Here is a 23,202-nt window from a genome sequence, read left to right on the forward strand (position 1 = left end):
TTTACTTTTTATTCAATCCCAGAAGTTTTCCCACATTGCTTTCTTCTACCTCCCTAATCTAACAGCAATGAAATTCATGTAATCCACTTACATCTCCTCTTTTAATTGTAATGTATAAATCAAGGTGAAAAAATCATCATTCTCCAGAGCATTATCTCAATATATTGAGATTCTGCTTCCTGGCAATTTTCGACAGTTTGACTCAAACTCACAAAAATTCTTTACAGACTTTGGTGTTTCTTACATTAACCCAGGAGATCACACAGATTTTTTTAAATAACCTAGTTGCTAAGATGAGAGTCTATTTATTAGAAGATTCCATAGGAGAATTCCAGTAAAATTCCAGTAAAGATGGTCTTAGCTTGTGACATTATAAGTACAGTAGATTAAACAAAATTAATTTTGGAGGAAAAAAAAAGTGAAACAAATATTTTCAATGAAAAAAAGTGTTTTCTTTCTCTATTTACAATACTTTTGACACCAAATGTATGGGGTTTTATTCCACACCAAGCAATTCTCCAATTTTCTGGACACCAACTGGGTGTCCTACAATTCAGTTCAATCCTGGCACCATCTATGCAGAGTTAGCACAGACTCCACAGACTAAGGGCTCAGTCCCACAAGAACACCCTCCACTTCAGACACCAGTCAAAAGTCCTAAGTTGTCACCTTTTCTCTTACCAACTGGCTATAATTTGGGGGTTTCCACAACAACATCCTTGCGTTCAATAACTTTTTATAACAGCTCAAAAGAACTCAGAGAAATACTTCACTTACTATTACTAGTTTATTATAAAGGATACAACTCAGGGACAGCTTAAATAGAAGAAATGCATAGCGCAAGTTATGAAGCAAGGGGCTCAGAGCTTCTCTTTTCTCTCCAGGCACATCATTCTCCCAGGAGCTTGATGTGTTCACCAGCCTGGAAGTTCTCCAAACCTCATTGTTCAGCTTTTTTTTTTTTTTTTTTTTTTAATGGAAGTTCTATTACATAGGAATAATTTATTGCCTGTTGGTAATGAATTCTTCCAGACCCTCTTTCCTTCTGTAAGTGGCGGGGGTGGGTCTGAAAATTTAACCTTTTAAAAAATATATATTTTTATTGATTTCAGAGAGGAAGGGAGACAGATATAAACATCAATGATGAGAGAGAATAATTGATAGGCTGCCTTCTATACACCCCACACTGGGGAGCAAGCCGGTAACCTGGGTATGTGCCCTGGCTGGGAATCAAACCCTGACCACCTGGTTCATAGGTCAATGCTCAACCACTGAGCCATGCCAACAAGGCTGAAAGTTTATACCTTCTAATCATGCCTAGGTCTTTCTGGCGATCAACCCCAATCCCAAAGCTCCATGTTTAACTCATTAGCATAAAAAAAGATACTTATTACTCTGAGGATTTCAAGGATCCTAGAAGCTCTGGTGTCAGGAACCAGGGTCAAAGGTCAAATATTAGAATGAAAGATGCTCCTGGCACCCTAATAATGAGGAAATTACAAAGGTTTTAGAAGCTCTGTATCATGAACTTGGGGCAGACACCAAATTTATATTTATCATATCACACAGTTTTATCATCTTAGTTGGTGAAAATATTTCCCATATTGTATGAAAACAACGCACCTGTGTCTGGAAAGATGGAAAAGTGTGCATTTTGCTCTGTTCATCTGGAAGTATTTAAGTGTTCTATTATCAATAGTGATTAATAATATATTAGTTGGAGTGACTAATGACTCTTTTGCTACACTATAGGCACACAAAATAGAATGTTTGAAATAGAAATGACATGTTACATCATATAATATTTTACACTTTACATGTTACATTAACTCATTTGAGAGTAATATTTGTGGCATCTTTTCAAAAGTCTATACTTCCCAATAAGCACTCTATTCACTGCTTTGTAGATTTCAACCAGCCCACTTCCTCTCCCAGGTATATTACATTATTCCCTCCAGTTCCCTATAAAAATCAAACTTCTTAGGTTGTGAATGGTAGGACTCTGAAGCTGTGATTTTTTTTTTTTTTTTACTTTAAATAATGACATCATCCCAGTCTGAAGTCCAAGTCCTCATTTTTGACACGTTTTTTATCTGTGACCTCATTATTTTTTCTTAATCTATAAAACAGGCACATTAATGCTGATTCCCTTCATTATATCTATAATCAGAATAGGGTTTATTCTTTCTCAGAATGGGCTAAACATGGGCTTTAGAAAGACATGCTAGCGACATCAGTCCATTAAATAATGTTGCTATAGTCCTCCCTCCCCCTTAAGAAAGAAAACACTCAAACTTCACTCTGCTAACTACAATTCCAGTGTCTTCCTACCCTTTCCCTGATTCTTTACTTTCAGAAGCAGGAAGGGATAAGACACCAGGAGTCTGTCCAGGGCACCCAAGTCCCACAGCGATTCTTTCCAGATCCTCTCCATTGCTCCCACCCAGGCCCTTCCAGCAGAAATAAGAATCCAGTCCCTTCTCCTCTAGGCCAGGGTCACATGACACATTTTACAGAACGGGCTGAGGTACCATAACAGGGTACCCATCCCGGAACCTCCTTCTCTGGTCACGGCCAGCGACCCCACACCGGGCCCCAGGGTTCCCCAAACGCCCCCCGCCCCTCCGCGGGCAGTGGTGGGAGCGCGGGCGCGGCCTCCGACCACCGGAAGGAGCGGCGGCCCGGATCCTGCCACCTGTCCGTCACGCAGCTGCTCACGCCACACCGCTTCCGATTGGTTCGAGGCCTGGCCAGGCCGCCTCCAGCCCCGCCCCCCGCGGATGGCCAGGCCGGGAGGGCGGGGCGTCGCCGGGAGGACCCGCCCAGCTGTCAGTTTACGGGGGCGGCCCGGCTGGCGGGCGGACGCTCGCCGGCTCCCTCGTCGCTCGCTCGCGCGCGCTCCCTCTCGCCGCCGGTGGGGAAGTCCGGGCCGCCCCAGGGGCCGCCGCCGCCGCCGCGTCCCGACCTCCTCCTCGGTCCCCTCCGGGCTGAGCGCCTTCCTCGCGCGTGCCCTCGAGCAGTCAGGGGCCCGGCGTGGGTCCGGAGAACCACCGCGGCGCGCCGGGGGGCCTGAACCATGTTAAGGAGGATCTTGCAGAGGGTAAGAGACGGAAGCCGTCTTCCCGGAGCACGTGAGCGGGAGGCGCCGAGCCCGGGACTGCCGGTGCCGCCGCCGCCGCCGCGCCGAGCAGCCGAGCGGGCGGCAGGCTCCCGCCTCCATAGGCCCTGCCGCCCGGAAGGCGATTAGGCCGCGGCCGTCCGCCCGGGGTCAGGCCTTGGGGGCAGGGAGGGCGTCCGGGGCGGCGGCGGGGCGGCGGGCCGAAGCCCGGGGCCTGGAGCGCGGTCCTCCGCCGCCCCGCGCGCCCAGGCCCGGGCACCCGGCTCCGGCGCGGGGCTGTCAGTGCGCGGGGCGGCGGGCGGCGGGCGGAGGGTGTGGTGCCGCGGTCCTCGCGCTCCCGGACTGGCTGCCGCGCGGACAGAGTTCGTGCCTGCGGCCGCCCGCCCGCCCGGCCGGAGGTCGCCCCAGGCGCGCGAGGTCGCGGAGGCTCGCTTAAGCGCTGACCCCACTCTCGGCGCCCACGGGGTCCCCAACTTTACACCCCACCCACCTGCCACACCGGGCTTCGGTTTCGCATCTGGACCCTGTAGGAGGGTCATGTGGCGAAACCGGCCTAGCAATGGGCCCAATCCTGGTACCCACATTGACTGGCAGAGTCAGCTGAGAAAGAAGACATTACTCACTGTTGGAAACTTTTTTTTTTTTCTTCCCAATTAAAAATGCATTTTCCTCTCCCAGCCAGTCCTTTTTTTTGGAGCTATCCAGGAATAAATCCGCAGTAAGCTTGATCCAGTGGTATACATTTACCCCTTCTCTTTCTACCAGTGTTATCTGTATTTAAAGTCTGGAGGAAAAAACTTAAGATGTAAAGATTAGAGCATAGGAAAGCTGTAGGGGTATTGTTTAGCAATCAATTCCTCTAATAACATAAACTCTGTTTTCCTAATCTATTTAGTTTACTAAATTTTTGTTTGTTTTGGATGGCTTTTGGAGACTAATAGGTTGCAGCAAAATGTAAATGACTATAGTTGGCGCTAAACCCATTATGTGAGTAGGATAACTAATTCAAAAGACAGAAGAAATTAGTTAATTTGTGATAGTCATCCAATGTGCCAAAGACAGTTGAGTCAACCGCTATATGCAAAAGGAATGCTCTTGTTTTGTCATAGCTTTTGTGACATGTTCAAGTCATGTGAACCTTGGTCATATATTAGGGGTAGAAATAGTTAGCTTCTTATCTGCCACCCTTTATTGACATTTGATGATTTTTTTTGCATTGGCTTTGTCAGAGATTTTTTTTTTTTTTTTTTTTTTTAAATCTTAGTAAACTGGTGGTTTAGGCAATAGCAAGGGTATGCCATTTGCTCTTGCCATAGGTTTTTGTGTTTAACAGTAAAGACATCTGTGCATGATTTACTTGTAGTACTTAATGATTTTCCTTTTATCAAACCCAGAGGAATGAATTACCTCATGCCTCAGATTTTTTTGTTGTAGTTCCAGAACCGAAAATTAGTTTTCCTGTGGTTTTTTTTAAAGTTTAGTTTTCTGCCCTAGCCTGTTTGGCTCAATGGATAGAGCATTGGCCTATGGACTGAAGGGTCCCAGGTTTGAAGGGTCCCAGGTTTAATTCAGGGTAAGGAGGAAGCCGACCAATGGTTCTTTCTCATCATTGATGTTTCTATCTCTCCCTTTCCCTTCCTCTCTGAAATCAATAAAAATATATTAAAAAAATAAAGTTTAGTTTTCAGAAAGATGGGATGCTTTCCAGGACTCTTAATGTTGTTAAGCATTACAGTTATATAAAAATAATTTTTAGGGTTGGTGCATACACATCAACTGTTGCATACATTTCAGTTGAAACAACAAAATTGGAATTTATTCTGGTTATTGCTGAGATGTGGTATGGAATTATCACATATGAATAAGTCAGTTGACAATTGAGTTTCTTGACCATGGCACTATTGATATTTGTGTCTAGAAAATTTTTTGTTTTGGGGGGCTGTCCTTTACATTGTAAGATGTTTAGCAGCATCCCTGTCCCTGGCTTCTACCCACTAAATGCCAGTAGCACCCCCCAAATCCTCTTCCCCTTATGTGACAACTAAAAATACCTCTAAGACTTTACCAAATATCCTTTAGGGGCTACATTGCCCCTGTTGAGAAATACTGTGTTAAATGTACATACTCTTTTATAGAAAAGTTTGAATAGTTTCTAACATTAATTAAACTGCCCCACCCCCACCCCAGAGTATTTATATTGAGTATCGGTAAATACCAGTATAAGCTAGGGGCGGGGAACCAGTTAAATAAGATATGGGCCTCCAGTTAGAACTCACAGCCTGCTTGTGGAAGTGGACATTTAAAAGTAGTGATTAATGTGCTATGCAGTAGAAGAATGAAGAGTGCCCTGGGAGCTGCTTTGTAGGAGCATGTTGGGCAGTCATGAAAAACTTCAGGAAGGAAGGCATATTCGAAGCTCAAAAGAGAAGGGCATATGGAGCATAGTGTTCAACATATGCCAAGACATGGAGTCATAAAAGGGTGGGTAATATTAGGGGGAACATGAACAATTAAGTTTAGGAAGTGAAATGATGCCCAGGGATTGGTGGAAGATGAGACTACAGAGGTAGCTACAGACCAGGTTAGGAGAGTCCTTGAGTGCCTGCTGAAGTTCAGGTATTATTAATGCCCAGCATTTAATAGGGGCATTTTGATAAAAGTCTTAAAGAAATCTTATGATTTTATTAATAGTTTAGAATCTAGACTATATATATTTTAGTAACTCCACAGATATTTATTAACAAATATAACTGAAATCTTTATATTTGTTTTATTGATTTCAGAAAGGAAAAGAGAGAGAGAGATGGAAATATCAATGATGAGAGAGAATCACTGATTGGCTGTCTCTTGCATGCCCCCACTGGGGATAGATCCACAACCCAGGCATGTGCCTTGATGGGAAATCAAACAGTGACCTCTTGGCTCAACCACTGAGCCATGCCAGTTGGGCTGAAATCTTTAAATTACATAATTTAGTAACTATTTTATTTTATCCCAATCTGATAACCTTATTTCTCAACAGAGATATTAAGATATAAGATTTAAAAGTAAAGTTGCTGACTTAAAGATTGTTTGAAATAGTATCTATACTTGGAAATTAGATTGCATTTCTTTAACATTATGTTTTTAGATGACTTTTTTTTTAAATTGTTGTAATTTCCTTTTGCATAGTGCCTTTTAAATAAATTTTTTGAAAGAAGAAACAATGTATTTATAGTTAATTAAAACTCAGAATCTTTGAACATCACCAATAAGGTCTCAGGGTACTTTATAGAAAACTTAGTGTCTGATTCCTTTCCTCCTCCTCTTTCTAAAGGGTGTCTCTCTGAGGCTTGAAAAGGTCTGGAAAAAAAAAAGTGAGGTGGCTCCAATAAGTGTGTATTGATTATTTTGCTTAACAGTCCTCTGAAGAGAAATGTGAATTAAAAGTACTTGATGGCCAGAAAGATGGTCAGCATTTACTAGTACTTTAGGCAGTTTATAAACTTTGTTGCTTTTCTTTCTTAACTTACTATGATTTAACATTTGTGTATTCTATGTAGTTTTACTAGTCTATATTAGTAATATTGCAAAAGAAAAATGGTTTTAATTCTAGAATTGTAGAAGTAGGAGACTTTTATGGCCAAATAGGTCTGTCTCTCTGATTTAAAAAAATGAGAAAGTAGAAACAGATTCAGTGATTTATCTAAGCAACACAGTTTGATGTGAAAACAGGTAACAGCCAAATTTTTCCAACTGCCAATTTATTTCTTTTTTCTTGACATCTTGTCTCTCTCCTTCCCCCACTTCAAACTGGTATGGTTAGCATTCTGCTAGTTACTGTAGAAGGCAGGTACTAGTATAGGAAAAAATTTGAGACATAACTTCTCACTCAATGGACTTATATGATTAAGTGCCAAAGTAAATGATATAGCGAAAAAAGGCTATAGTAGTACAGAGGAGGAAAGGTCAGAAATGAACCTGCTTTAGTGGGAAGTCTCCTTGGAGAAAATGGGCATGAGAAAATGGGTTTTGAAGGTGTGTGATTAGGAAAGGAAGAGAAAAATTTCCTTCTAGGAAGGAGTTATGGTATAAGCAATGACTCAGAGATGAGAATGAGTGTACATTCTTCATGCCCACCCTCCTTCTTTTGAATATTGCCTTTCTATAAACAAATATTTATGACACTTGCTATGTGCTAGATACTGGGACACAACAGTGAATAAGACACAATCCCTATCTTTAGGTAGCTTAAAACCAAGTGATTGTAGAGAGAGAAATATTTTTAGAGAAGAAAGAAAAGAGAGAAGTTTACAAAAATAGTGTTATACCTCATTTTGGAGATTTTTGTTTAGCTCAGCCCTGTCCAATGCAGATGAGTCACATATATAGTTTAAAGTTTCAAGTAGCCACATTTTAAAAAAGTAAAAATAAAGAGGTGAAATTAATTTTAAAAATATATTTCCTTTGACCTGGTATATCTAAAGTATCTGAACATGAAGTCAATATAAAAATTAGTAATTAGATACTTTACATTCTTTTTTGCACTAGCAGCACATCTCAATTTGGACTAATCATATTTCAGCTGTTCAACAGCCTTATTTAGCTAGCAGCTACTGTATTATTGGATAGTTCAAGTCTAGTTGAATACATATATGATTCTTAACTTTTTATTTAGAACTGATTATAAACTTATAAAGAATTTCAAGAAGACAGTAATACAAGGAACACTTGTATACACTTTATCCAGATTCACCTATTATTTAACATTTTATCATATTTGTTTTATTATTTGCTCAGTTTTTTCTCTTCTTTTTTCTCCAACTCTGTATATTTTTTTTTTTTCTTTCTTAATCATTTCAGGATTAGTTCTGGTCCTTTACTCCTGAATACTTCAGTGAATATTAGGTGTTTTTTTCCTTAAAATAACCATAGTATAGTTATGAACTACATAAATTTACATTTATTCCATTTGTTATTCATCATTTCAATATTGTCAGTTAAACTGATAAAGTTCTTTGTAGCATTTTCCCTCTTCAGTATAGTGTCCAGTTAGGGTTAGATACTATATTTAATTGTCATGCTTAATATGAAACATTTCCAGAACATTTCTTTGTAATTTATGACATTTGTGAAGAATACGGATTCCCCCCTTGCTTTTTTTTTTTCTTTTTTCCCCAATGTTCTTCATGTTGTATTTGTCTTATGTTTTCTTTTCTTCTTCTTCTTTTTTAAATATGTTTTTATTAGTTTCAGAGAGGAAGGAAGGAAGGAGAGAGAGAAACATCAGTGATGATAGAGAATCATTGACTGGCTGCCTCCTGCATGCCCCACACTGGGGATTGAGCCCAAAACCCCAGGCATGTGCCCTGACTGGGAATCTAATCATGACCTCATAGATTGATGCTCAACCACTGAGCCACACTGACCAGGCTTGTCTGATGCTTTCTTGTGATAAGATTAGAATTATGCATTCTTGGTCAGAATGTTTCCTAGAAGATATATCCTTCTCAGGTTATCACATCAGGAGACCCATGATGTTTTTCTGTCTTTCATAGGTAATGCTAATTTTAATTACCTTATCAAAGGTCAAGGTGTAGCCCAATTTTTCAACTGGATAATTATTCTTTTTTCCTTTGCATCTAATAGGCAGATACATATGAGATGATGCAAATATCATGATCCTTACCAAGTTTTCCCTAGACTTAACATCTATTATTGATTAACACCACAGTGACGGGCAAAATGATGATTTTCCCACTTCAGCATTTCCTCTGCCTTTACTAATTTGGTTCTTGGCATTCCTTCCTTGCTCCTTTCCATCCTAGTCCTAGCTTCTTTCCCTAGAAGTTCTCTTCCCTCTCAACTCCATATCTCCCATCTTCCTTTTCTATTGATATGAACTCATAATTTAATTTTTTTATGGTTTATATTCATCACTGTACTTAATCATTTTGATGCTCAAATTATTTCAGATTTGAACAGTAGCAGCCCTTTTAAGATGGCCTTATCATTTTTTAAAATTAAATCTTTATTATTGAAAGTATTATATGTCCCTTTTTTTCATCTATTGACCCCTTCTAGCCCGCCCCTTCCTCCTTCACCACCCTATTGTGTGTATCCATGGGTAATGCGTATAGCCATATAAGTTCTTTGGTTGATATCTTCCCATCCACACATCCTCCCCTGCCTTTCCTCTATAATTTTTTTTTTTTTTTTTTGAGCTCTTCCTTACTTTCTGGGTTAAAAAGGTATTTCAGGCTCATCCTTCATCTACCCTTTCCCAGCCCTGAAATGAACCATTTTTCTAAGGAGTCCTTTTCCTTTTAGTGGGGAATGGTATTAGGGACCAAGGTTTGGGGTGATTTTTCTTCTTGTTTCTTTTAACAGACAAATCTCACTGAAATTTTGAACTTTATTCTGTAGACATTTGGAAATCAGTAAGATTTTATTAAACAGTGAAATATATTTAGCACGGAGGGGAGGAAAAGTTCTTTTCCACTTTCTTTGGGCCTTTGGCTTGGCCTAAGAATTAAACTGAAATAAGACAGATTAGCAGGAGAAAAGCATACACATTTTTACATGTATACGAGCACCTTCACAAGAGAATGAAGACCCAAATAAATGAATGGAACAGAAAGTGTATAGACCTTTTAGACAAAAAAATAAAACATTTGTGAAGAATTGACAAGACCAGTAGCTCTGGGGAAGGGGTGGTAAATGGTGAAGAAATAACTAGGATGATAACAGAGAATTTAACAATGTATGTTTATATAGGTTTCTCAGCTCCAAATTCTGTCTCTGGTGATAACGATGGCTTCTACCCTATTGGTACAGGGAGGATACCTTTCACATGGGACTTTTACTTTCTTTCAAGAAGACAGAAAAGGGTCAGAATGTTCTTTTTGCAGATGATGTTTTTTAAGTGCTTTTAATTAAAAATCAGCAATATATCCAAGTAGCATATTTTGGGACGTTATATTCTGGTTTTCTTCAGGCACATAGTAGGAGTTAATATTTGTTGAAATGAGTATTAAAAAGAATATTTTGGGAAGATTGATTTGCCAGTGTTATAGATTAATTTACCAGTGTTACATGTGATGTATTAAAACCATAAGGAGTATAGAGATCAGATAGAAGTGATTTTAATATTTTAGGCATAATATTTTAATTATTATTTATAATAGAATGATGGCTATGTTAGCTGCAAAAAAGGCGATGAATAGGGCAGACCTTTTGAACATATTCCCCAAATATCTATTATGGGTCTACTATGTGCTGTGGACATATTGTTGAGTAAAACAGTCATGTACCCTGAGGAGCTTAGTGTCCAGAGGAGAAGAGAAGAACTGTTGAAAGAATCACATAATTATATGGTCAAATCCTTGGCTGACTGTTAGAAAGGAAAAGGACAGGGAACCCTAAGAGAATACAGCAAGAAGGCCTTGATCTAACCTAAGATGCTAATGAAGGCATCCCAGATTAGTTTCATTAAATTATTACTTATTTATTGATATGAATTTTTAAAAGTAGGGTTAATTTTCTCTGTATAGATTTATTTTCAGTTTGTTAAGGATAAGGAAGAGTTATCATGGCTAGAACTAAGTTTTCTCTTCTAATCACAGTTATCTTTGCGTGAGGTAAAGATAATATAACTTAGTGGTTAAGAATGAACTGTGGAGCCATACTACCTGTGTGGCATCCACACCACATTTACTAATTGAGTAGCTTTTTGGCAAGTTACTTGACCTCTTTGTGTCTCATTAAAATGGTCAGAATACTAGTACCCTTCTCATAGGATTGTTGTGAGGACTAAATGAATCAATACATATAAAGATCTTAACAGTATCTAGCACACAGTAAGCTCTCTCTAAAAGTTAGCTGCTGCTAAGATTGGTGTTATTGTTATTATTATACACACTAAATTTCTTCAAGGAACACTTATCATCACTCCCTTGTTTTAACTTTTTTATTTTGTTATTTTTTTTTTTATAAATCTCCATTTGTGTGTGTGTGTAGACATTTATTCATCATATTGAACATTTATTTTGTGCTAATTGCTGTGCTGGGCTTAGGGATAAAAAATTCTTGAGTTTTAATGGGAGAAACAGATTCTTAAATAATCACAAAGCAATCTGATAAATGTTAATAGATCCCCAGGAAATATTTGAGTACAAAGAAAAAGTAATTGTGTCGGAGGGTGAGGGAGAATTGGAGCAGAGATAGGAAATGAAGATTGTTGAAGGCCTTGCAGAAGCTGGAAGAGTGACAAAGGCAAGGAAGAGCAATGGAGAGAAGGCATTTTAGAGACAGGGACCAGGTAAATGCAAGAGTATTTCTGCACGGGGATAGGAATAGTTATAAGAGATGAGACTGGAAAGAGTATTGGACTTCATACTATCCTACCTAATAAAAGATTAATATGTAAATTAACCGTCACTCCGCTACACCCACCATCCACGCCCACCAACCAAGCCCACTAGCCAATCAGAGCGAGTATGCAAATAAACCCAGCCAAGATGGCTATGGCCACAGAGAGCAGGAGGGAGGCTTGGGTTTCCCAGGCAATGGAAGACAAGCTTTCTGCCTGCCCTAGCTGGCCTAAGCCTCTGCTCAAGGCTACAAAGTTTCAATTATAGAAGGTAAACAAATCCAAACAGAAATAGCAGCAGCCACCGAGCAAGCAGAAGGCTTGGCTCTGCTCCAGGCTACAAAGTTTCAATTGTAGAAGGTAAATAAATTCCAGATACCAGGGCCTCCTCTTGGGTCGCCAGGGGTCGTGGCTGGCCTGCAAACCACCACAGGCCCCTCGCTCAGGCTGCCCCACGCTCCAAGGGAATCCCACTGGCCCCCATCCGTGCATCAGGCCTCTATCCTATCTAATAAAAGTAATATGCGGATTGACCATCACTCCAACACACAAGATGGCTGCCCTCATGTGGTCAAAGATCCTGCTCCCATGTGGACATAAGATGGCCACCACAGGATGGCTAGCAGGGGAGGGCATTTGGGAGGCACCAGGCCTGCAAGGGAGCGCTGTTGTGGGTGATCAGGCAAGCAAGGGAGGGCAGTTGGGAGGCACCAAACCTACAAGGGAGGGCAGTTAGGGTGACCAGGCTGGCAGAGGAGGGAAGTTGGGGGCAAACAGCTGGCAGGGGAGCAGTTAGGCATCAATCAGGCTGGCATGGGAGTGGTTAGGGGCTGATTAGGAGCTGGTGATCCCAGATTATGAGAGGGTTGTCTGACTGCCTGTTTAGGCCCGATCCCTGTGTGGACTTACCCTTGTGTTCACACAAATGTTCTTGAGAGCATACCTCAGTAAACCTCCTGCTTGCAGATTTCAGTCTCAAGGTTTGTTTTCTTGGGAACCTGAATTACAAGTCATCTGCTTTGGATAGTTTTTGTAAAAAATTCAGGATGAATGTTGTGTTCTACTTCTTTGAAACTGGTATTCTACATATCTTTTATAACAGGAATCCATGGGCAGTAGATAAGAATTTCTGTTAGATTCTAAAATGCTAAGTAAAATGTCTTCAAGTATATTTGCTTAGGAAATTTTATTATCAGCACCTTTCCCAGTTCCCTCAAGTGATTTTCAGACTAAAAAATGAAAAGTGGCCTCTCAAAACTAGATTCTGAATCCTTATTTTGGTATATTTTTGTGTCTGTCTATTCATATTAGTTGAATCAAAATATCCAGTACTCTAAAATTGTTTAAAATATATAAATCAATATTAATTATATGTTAGATAGTTTAAAATGTTAGGTATTTAAAAACTTTTATTTTCTTTTACTTAATATTGAGTTACGTAGTTGTATGATGTCTATAAACTCAACTTAGTTACTACCCTGTTTCCCCGAAAATAAGACAGTGTCTTATATTAATTTTTGCTCCCAAAGATGCGCTAGGTCTTATTTTCAGGGGATGTCTTATTTTTCCATGAAGAAGAATACGGTACACATTTATTGTTAAATGAAAATAAAGGAAATTTATTACCTGCATGGTAGTTGTCAACACAAACCAGACAAACTGTGAATCCTACAATATCAAGAATTTACTCATTTATTCAATGACAATCATGTCATCATCTTCTGGAACATCATCATAACAATCCAATTCCTGAATTTCCTGGTGAATTTCTTGTGACTCCATTTCTTTTAGAATCAGTGGACCAAATCTCTCATGTTTAGCCTAGGGGGGGCCTTATTTTCAGGGGGATGCCTTATATTTCACTCAGAAGGAAACCTGTAAGTATGTCTTATCTTTGGAGGATGTCTTATTTTCGGGGAAACATGGTAATAATTTATAATTAGTTTAATAGTCTTGGTCTCTTATTGACTTAGCTTTTTTTTTTTTTTTTTTAAACTGGGCTGCTTTTAAGAGGTAAATTACTTTTGTGTAACTATTAATAACCAAATAAATTTTAGAACTTTGAAAGTATCCATAAGAAAGTTAAGCAAATACAGAGAGTGGAAATATATTTAGGGCCCATATGAATCACGGAATGAGAATTTTAGAGCTTTAAGGACCATGATCTTGTCCTGTCCCTATAATATATCAATGAAGAAGCTGAGATTAGAGAAATTGTGTCTTTATGAGTATCAGAGGGATGATTTAGAAACATGTTAGACAGTAGTTTTCTCTCTAGAATATTGAGTTGGGACCTGGGAAACCTAAGTTTTAATTGCAACTCTACCATTAGATAGTGATGTTAAGTAAGCCAATTATACTTTATGGGGGTTAGTTTCTTCATCTTTGAAGTTATATAGTTATAACATTATTTCTGAGATGCTTGATTTTTTATTTGCTTTCTGAGTTGCTTTCCAGCTTTTAAAATTTGATTCTGGGTCTTTTTGGGGAGAGATTCACTCAATCAGTATCTACTATTGATAGTATATCTACAAAATTCCAGGCACTGATTCAAACATTTTATTTTATTTAAAAAATATTTTTTTTTATTGATTTCAGAGAGTAAGGGAGAGGGAGAGAGCAAGAAACATCAGTGAATGAAAGAGAATCATTAATTGGCTGCCTTCTGCATGCCCTTACTGGAGATCGAGCTCATAACCCCAGCATGTGTCCTTGACTGGAGCTGAACCCGAGACCCTTCATTCCACTGGCTGATGCTCTATCCACTGAGCCAAACCGGCTAGGGCTGATTCAAACATTTTACATATTCTATTTCATTTCATCCTCACAACAATTCTGTGAAGTGGACATTATTAGTTCCACTTTACTAATGGGAATTAGGAGCTTAGAGTGGTTAAGTAAACTTACAAAGCTTCTAAGTGGGTAACTGGAAGTTTAATTCAGGTTTTTTTTTTTTTAATATATTTTTGATTTCAGACAGAAAAGGAGAGGGAGAGAACGAGATAGAAATATCAATGATGAGAAAGAATCATTGATTTACTGCCTCCTGCATGCCCTCCACTAGGGATTGAGCCTGCAACCCAGGCATGTGCCTTGACTGGGAATTGAACCATAACCTCCTGGTTCATAGGTCGACTCTCAACCAATGAGCCATGCCGACCAGGTGAATTCAGTCTTTGTGACTCTACTTTCTAAATTCTGAATCACTGTTCCTATATTTAGGTGGGTCTGCTGAAAGCAAGAACCAATTGCATTTAGATAGGTATATGCATCTAAACCCCTTCTCTGGCATAGTGTAGTATGGTGTGTCAGTAAGTTAGGTAGGAAAGACTTAGGATGCAGAATTATATTGTGTACTTATGGTGAGAAATTTTGGACAGAGCTGGAATCAGATGCAACAGGTGGAATAGCTTTTTAGCAGCCATTTTGAAAGACAAATTGAATAAGAATCATTCTCAATTTAGCGTTAATAATTTAACAATATAGGTGACTGTATTTGCTTGATCATTAAAGCTGTAGATGACTAAATTATGTGGAATTTCTCACATTTCAGAAAATAGGAATTGTTCTTAGCTGAAAGCTGATATAAATGAATTAGAGTTAAATGTATATTTGTAATGAAGCTTACTATTGTACATGGTTTTATAATGGATAGAAAAGCATCTGTGGAATTATATGGTTCTATAAGTTTTCTAGGTCAAGGTCATAATATTGTAAAAGTCTTTAAGGAGAAAGTGGAGAAATGAGAAGGAACTCTTGAGGACACAAAGGTAGTTAGCAAAAATGAATTATGAGACAAAATTAAAGGTGTTAGAGTTACAATGGAGATTGGGATAAAAAGTACTAGTGACTGTTTTGAAGGTTGAAGATTTAGAACAAGCAGGAAAGGGCTTAAATTTTATATGAAGTTTGAGGCTGATAGCTAGTTGTTCAGATTAGAAGAAAAGAAAGTGTAAAAAAAGTGGAAGGTTCTTTCTCCAATAATTATTTCTAACTAGAGGCCAGTTGCAGGAAGATTCCTGCAAGAACAGGGCATCTGGCAGGCTTCCCTTCCACCACCACCACTTCTCCTGCCGGCCCCCCCACCCCCACCCCACGCTTTTTCTGCTGCCTCTGCCTCCCACTCCCTACTTCATGCTTTCCCTCCCACTGCCACCCTGCACTTTCCCTCCCACCATCGCCCGGTGCTTTCCCTTCCCTCCTGCCGTCACTGCCCCCCACGCCACACTTTCCCTCCCACAGCCGCTGCCCCGCCGCTGCGCTTGTCAGGCATGAGCCCAGCTTCCGGCTGACCACTGATCCCTGTGGGAGCACACTGACCATCAGGGGGCAGCTCCTGCATTGAGTATCTGCCCCCTGGTGGTCAGTGCACATCATAGTGATCAGTCGTTCTGCCGTTTGTTCTATTTGCATATTAGCCTTTTATTACATAGGATAACATTATATTCAATTGTGTGGATTATAAAAATTTAATCTCCTATTGAAGGACATTTAGTTTGTTGCCAGTTTTGCTGTTATAAACAAGACTGCAGTGAACATGCTTGTACATATATAGATGATAGTTTTGTGAATTTATCCACTCAGCAATCACTTAACAATGAGCCAGAGAGTTTGTGCATATTTTGTATTTAGTTATACTCCTACTAACAATGCAAACCTTTTTTAAAGAATGAAAGCTACTATGTGTTGGTTAAATTCAGTTGGATACTTTTATTGTGTCCTTACTAGAAATTGTGGTAAATATCTCAATAGGATTCCCATTCTCAAAAAAGGTTTGAAGATATGACATTACATCTACTGTATGTAATTATATATATTGCAATATAACAAACCACCCTCTAAACTTCGGTTTGGTTTAAAACAGTGGTTGCCAACCGGTGGTCTGCAGACCACTGGTGGTCCATGAGGCCTGAAGGTTGGCGATCGCTGGCTTAAAACAACCACCTTTTATTTGCTCTAGATTCTATAGATAAACAGTTTGTGCTAAGCTTATGTGAGTAGTTCTTTTGCTGCTCTCTTTTGGAGTTCTCATACAGCTGGATTTACCTTTTGGTTTGATTGAGATGGATAGTCTAAGTGGCCTCACTCAGATTGCTAATTATATTTATTGGGCCACACATGTCTAAGGCTAGGCTAACCTTGGCTTATATTAAAAGAAGAATTTCTAGCAATAAGAGGGCAAATCCCATTGTGAAAGCACTTTGTGAAGTCTCTCTTTGTATCTCATTTGCTACTCCATCATCAACTAGGGCAAGGAAGTATAACCAGTCCAGGGTCCATGTGTGAGAAGACTAAACAAGAGCATTCATCGAGGGTTATCACTGTAACAATCTACAGTAGACACTGCTTTCTTTTTCATTATATTATAAGTACATGTTACAAGAAAAGTATAAATAAGATAATAGAACTTAAAGGGCAGAAAGATTTATCGGAAGGGGGGAGATTCAGGGATGGCTTTATGTCATTTAAGTTGGAAACTAATATTATCCAAAGTTACAAAATGGTGATTTTCGAAACTTTTTATACCTTCTTTTACATATTGACATCTTTTCAACATCAACCATTATTGTTTGGTTACCATGAATTTCAGTGCATACTGGAAAGTCAGGATGAATGCTTAATTCTTTTTATTTAATTACTAATATTTAGAATAAGAGTTGTTACACTACTCTAGTAGTCATCAACAGGGTTTATTTGTTTTTTGACTTTTTCCTTGAGAAAAGAGAACTTATGGATTTTTTAATATACTATATTTATGAACTCATGGATTTATATATAGTTAGTGGCTTTCAGTCATTGGAGGTCAATGTGAATTTTGATTTGCAAATTGTCCCAGCTTTAGCTAGTGGAATTGCCTCCAAAGTGACTTGTCATTTTGACAGGACCCTATTAATTTTTGATAGCTTCTTTGCTTTTTGGCACACCGTATCCTTCGTTTATCTTGTAAAAATTCTCCTCTCACCCTGGAAATCAGCCATTTCTTCAAAAAGTCTGCTTCCTTTTAGTGGGGAATGCTATTTAGATATTACTGGCCGGGTACTTGAGGTGCTCATTACTTCTGAGATGTTATTGCTTTTAAGCTTTTAAAGGATAAGAACTAAGATCTATATCCATATATCTATATCTATTTTTAATATCATTTTAAACTTTTAAGTGACAAGAATTAAGTAAATACAATTTAAAATACATATTTAAAGATATATAAAAACAAGCAAAATGAATTCAAATATAAGATTATAAAATGGTTTTTACTTCTTTAATTTTGTATTTTTATCTTATAATGGATTTCTTGGTTTGTGACATTAACATAGTTAATTTTTCTAACTACATATATGAAAAAGCTTTAAAATGACAATATTAATATTACTAATAAGATTACTGAACGTTTTTTACTTTTTTTTTTTTTTTAGCCTTTTTTTCTCCTTATAGTATATCTCATTAAGGCTATGTAGTCAAAATGCTATGTTCTTAAATCACTTGAGATATTTTTTGTGTGGCTATACCATCAACTTGAGATTCAGTTAGCCTTTTAAAATTTAAAGCCATTTTAAAATTGTGATATAAAATTTACAATTTTACCTCTTTAAAGAATATAATTCAGTGGTATTAAGCACATTTATATTGTGCCACTGTGACAACTATCTGCCCCTAAGCTGTTCCCTTCTCCATCCCTCTCTTCTCCTCCTGTTTCCTCACCTGAGAATATTTTTCTTTCTTTTTTTAAAATATATTTTTATTGGTTTCAGAAAGAAAGAGAGATAGAAACACCAATGATGAGAGAGAATCACTGATCGGCTGCCTCCTGCAAGCTACCTACTGGGGATCCAGACCGCAACCCTGGCAGTGCCCTTGACCAGAATCAAACCTGGGACCCTTCAGTTTGCAGGCCGATGTTTTATCCACTGAGCCAAACTAGCCAGGGTATCTTTTTTTTTTATTTATTTTTTAATCCTTACCCAAGGATATTTTCCCACTGATTTTTAGAGATGTAAGAAAGAGGGAAAGACAGAGAAACATTGATGTGAGAGAGACATATCAACTGATTGCTTGCTGCATAAGCCCTAACCAGGGCCTGGGCCGGGGAGGTGCCTGCAACTGAAGTAAATGTCCTTGACCAGAATTGAACCCAGGACCTTTTGGTCCACAGGCTGATGCTCTCTCCACTGAGCCAAACCAGCTAGGATCGTTTTCTTTTTGGAAAATATTTATTGATTTGTGAGACTGAGAGGAAGAGAAAGAGAGAAACATCTACTTATTGTTCTAGTTATTCATGCATTCATTAGTTGATTCTTGCATGTGCCCTGACCAGAGATGGAACCCACAACTTTATCCAGAAGATGGTCTAACCAACTGAGCACCTGACCAGGGTCTCCAGAGTATTTTCATCATCCCAAACTGAAACTCTATATATATCATTAAATCATAACTCACAATTCCTCCTACCCCCTATCTTCTAGTAACCACTATTCTATTTTCTATTTTTATGAATTTGATTATTCTAGGTACCTTATATAGGTACCTAGGTACCTTATATTGGTCCTTTTATGTCTGGCTTATTTCACATAGCATAATGCTTCTTGGTTCATTTATGTTGTAGCATGTCTTAGAATTTCATTTCTTTTAAAGGCTGAATAATATCCCATTATATGTATATACCACATTTTGTTTATTCACCCATCAGTGGACATTTGGATGTTGTCATTTTTAGCTATGGTGAATAATGCTGCTATGAAAATTGTGTACAAATATTTATTTCTGTTAGATTTTAACTGACATTTTAAATAAATGAGGATTATTATTAACTAAGTTAGAGAACATAGAAAATAAAAGCTTTTCCCTTGGACAGTAAAAGTTTCTAATAAATGAAGGGTTTGATTTTGGATATGATTCATTTCAGGTGCTTTGGGAAACCAATTAGGAAGCAATTGGAAATGTGGGTATAGAGGTGTAGGATGCTAAAGTAGGTTAGGTGAGAGTTATCTTGAACTAAGATAGTGGCAAAGGAGATGGAGAAAGGATAGATTCAGAATTTATGCAGGTGATTGAATTAACGTGATCTTTGGATATGAATGTTAAGGAAGAGAGGTTATACATTTTGGATTTAGGCATGATGGGGTGTGAGGTGTTTCTATAATTTGAGATAGAGATTGCAGATGGGTAAAAGGTTTCTGAGAAAAGATAATGAATTTGATTTTGAGTAACTTTGGGGTGCTTTCAAGGCAATTCAGGTGGAGATATTTAGCAGGACAGGAAAGTAGGCATTTGAAATTCAGCAGGGATCTGGATTAGACTTAGAGTTTCATTATTGTCAGCATTGGGGGATAATTAAAATTAAGGGAGTAAATGTGATCACCTAGAAAGAGTAGATGATAAGCTAAGAGATCAAGCACGAAAACTTGCAGGGGAAGCCTGGGATTCTTTCCATGAAATTAACCCCCTCCCCCATGAAATAGTTCTTGTCATTTGCAAATATACATTCTTGCTGTGGTCTTTCCGCAGTTGCAAGGGTTCAGGAATCTGGAGAAGGGCTGTGTGTAAATTGAATAAAAAGACTAGACATGAAATACAAATTTGGGATGCATGGGGAACCAGGGGAGGCTCCACTTTCTAGTGAAGTGGGTTCTCTGAATCTCTGGACCCACGGCTTTTTATTTGCTGGGAAACATTGACCCTTTAGGAATGCAAATAGGTAAAATTTGATAAACAGGAAAAGATATCAAGTTAGGGGAAATTCCTTCAGCTATTCTGCCAGCATCAAGTAAATAGGAAAAGATTATCAGGTTAAGGGAATGCCTATAGCTGTTCCAGCAGCAGGTAATAATATATGCAGATTTTCACCCATGCTGAAGCCCCCAAATCCACCAGACTTCTGATGATCTTTTTTCATAATTATGACTTGCTGGAATTAGCCTCCAGCATATCATTCTTTTTGATTTAATAAATTTAACAAGAATGTATGCCATTTGCAGAGCTGGGTCCTTTTAAGATTTTTAAATTCAATGGAAAAGATTGAGTTCTTTCATGTCTCTTTAAATTGCTGCCAGGCATCAAAGGAATCAGTTTGCTGTAAGCTTCTTTCTGGGCCAACAGTTCTTTGAGTCCCCTTCCTAATTACTGTCCCCTGTGCCCTGACAGCAATGATATTCTATTTCTGGATGGTGGACAAACAGTGGTCAATGGCAATGCAGGTCTGACCTTCTTTGGCTTTGTCCCAGGCAACCTACAATGACACACAGCTGCTGACTACTAGCGTGGCAAGGCGTCTTTACTATCCTCCATCTCTGGTCTGTTTTTTCTCTGACTCCTCAGCATGTTGCTTGGGGCCACCACCATCTATGGCTGGAGTAGTCTGGTTAGTTCCTCTTTCGGATCCATTGCTGCAGGAATCCACATGGACTTGGAGGAGTTTTCTGGAAATATATAAACATATTCTCGGAGGAGATGCAAGATGGCGGCATAGGTAAACATCTAAACTGCTGCTGTGCACAACAATTTCAAAACTACAACTAAAAGACCAAATGTCTATCACCCAGAACCACGGGAAAGCTGGCTGAGTGGAAGTTCTACAACTAGACGGAAAGAGAAAAGAGCATTCAGGGCACAAGTGCTGAAAAACAGGTATGGGGGCGTGCGTGCGATACGGGCTGGTTACAGATCCCAGATGGCGGTGGATGTTGTTTTCTTCAACCCGAAGAGAGACAAGCTTCTGATCTCTCTGAAATCCAGTTTCTGGGGAGAAGCTGGACTGTCTGCCATTGGGTCGGAAAGTGAGGGTGGCTTGGTTGCAGAGCTCCGCGCAAGAATAATTGTTTGCTGTTGCTGGGGTGTGAAACGCGGGGACCTGGTTGGACAGGCAGAGACACTCACTGCCAGCCATTGCTGTTTGCCATACCCTAGCCTCGTGATGCCCTGAGACCCCGCCCCACACAATCTACAAACACACCCAAGCTCCAAGCAGCTGCTTTTGCATATGAATGGCCTTCTTTATTGCAGTTTAAACTATCAAACTTGCAACCTGGTGCAGACAGCTCTAAAGCCTCCAAGCTCCAAGCAGGGAGGAGAAGACTGGTTCTTGCTATAGCTCCTTTAGGGTGGCCTCAGACAGTAGCTGAACTGCATCTCATTGGAGATCCAGAAGCCAGTGTACCTAGTGGTCAGTGTGAGACACCAGATTTCAACTCCTCACATCCATAAGTGACACATTTGGGAGGCAGACTCATTGAGCACCAAAGCCCCACTGAAACTAGGCCTGCACCATAAGTGTGTCTCCAGTGCAGCAGTTCTCCCATTATAGATACAGCGGGTCCTCACAGCCAATTGGCCTGGAGGTCAATTCCTCCCAGTGTACCAACAGCAATCAAGGCTTAACTACACCAAGACTTTGCACTCAGCTTACAAAGGGGTGTACCAAGAGCGACCACCTCAGGTGATTGGAGAAGCTGAGTTACTACTGGCCCCTATAGGTTACCTACTATACAAAGCCACTCCTTCAACACAGGGAGGCAGCCAAAATGCGGAGTCACAGAAGCATGTTACGAATGGGAGAGATGGAGGAAAATAAACTAAAAAAAAAAAAAAAAAAAGAGTGGAAAAGGACCAGTCTGAAATTAAGCATACACTGTCTGAAATAAAGAATATACAGAAACTCAACTGTAGATCAATGTACCCCAAGAGTCAAACCAAAGATCTGGAATATGAGGAAGCAAAAAATACCCAACCAGAGAAACAGAAAGAAAAAAGAATCCAAAAGTGTGAGATAGTGTAAGGAGCCTCTGGGATGGCTTTAAGTGTACCAACATCTGGATTTTTGGGGTGCCAGAAGAAGAGAGAGAGAGCAAGATATTGAAGAACTATTGGAAGAAATAATGACAGAAAACTTTCCCTACCTGGTGAAAGAAATAGACTTATAAGTCCAGGAAAGTGCACAGAACCCCAAACAAGAGGAATCCAAAGAGGACCACATCAAGACACATCATAATTAAAATGCGAAGGGCAAAAGACAAAGAGAGAATCTAGAAAGCAGCAAGAGAAAAAAAACAGTTATTTACCTACAAGGAGTAAGTACCCATACAACCGTCAGCTGATTTCTCAACAGAAACCATGCTGGCCAGAAAGGAGTGGCAAGAAATATTCAAAGTGATGAACAGCAAGAACCTATAACCAGGATTACTCTACCCAACAAAGCTATCATTCAGAATAGAAGGTCAGATAAAGAGCTTCACAGACAAGAAAAAGCTAAATGAGTTCACCACCACCTAACTAGGATTACATGAAATGCTGAAGGGTATTACTTAAGAAGAGGAAGAAGAAGAAAAAGGTAAAGGTAAATATTATGAACAACGAAAAGACATCAAGTACATACCTACCAACAAGTGAATCTAAAACTCAAGTGAATAAAAAATCTGAAGAACAGAATGAACTGGTGAATATAATAGGATCAGGGACATAGAAAGGGTGTGGACTGACAATTCTCAAGGGGAATGGGGTCTGAGAGGTGCGGGAAGAGATTGGACAAAAATCTTACACCTATGGATGAAGACAGTGGTGGGGGTAAGGGCATGGATTGGGGTGGGAAATCAGGTGGAGGGGAGCTATGGGGGGAAAGAAAAGAGGAACACCTGTAATAATCTGAACAACAAATATTTATTATTAAAAAAATAAACAGAAAAAAAAATGAAAAAACAACAACATATTCTTGATCAAAGGTTAATAAAGGAATCTTTTCTATAAATTA

At 39.2% G+C, this 23,202-nt stretch overlaps 1 protein-coding gene across 2 annotated transcripts in view; it reads left to right on the forward strand.

Annotated features, from left to right (window-relative positions):
* Positions 1 to 2,679: 2,679 nt before the first annotated feature.
* Positions 2,680 to 23,202, forward strand: part of EEA1 (early endosome antigen 1) — a 134,964-nt gene continuing 114,441 nt past the window's right edge. Inside the window, exon 1 of one of the 2 annotated variants that reach the window (XM_084880321.1) lies at positions 2,680 to 3,100. In XM_084880321.1, coding sequence (XP_084736447.1) covers positions 3,077 to 3,100 — 24 coding nt within the window. In that variant the 5' untranslated portion in view covers positions 2,680 to 3,076. The remainder of the gene's footprint in view (positions 3,101 to 23,202) is intronic. The other variant, XM_084880322.1, reaches the window with a different exon arrangement.

Source organism: Pipistrellus hanaki (genome assembly GCF_964339955.1).
Source record: "Pipistrellus hanaki genome assembly, chromosome: 3".
Taxonomy (NCBI): domain Eukaryota; kingdom Metazoa; phylum Chordata; class Mammalia; order Chiroptera; family Vespertilionidae; genus Pipistrellus; species Pipistrellus hanaki.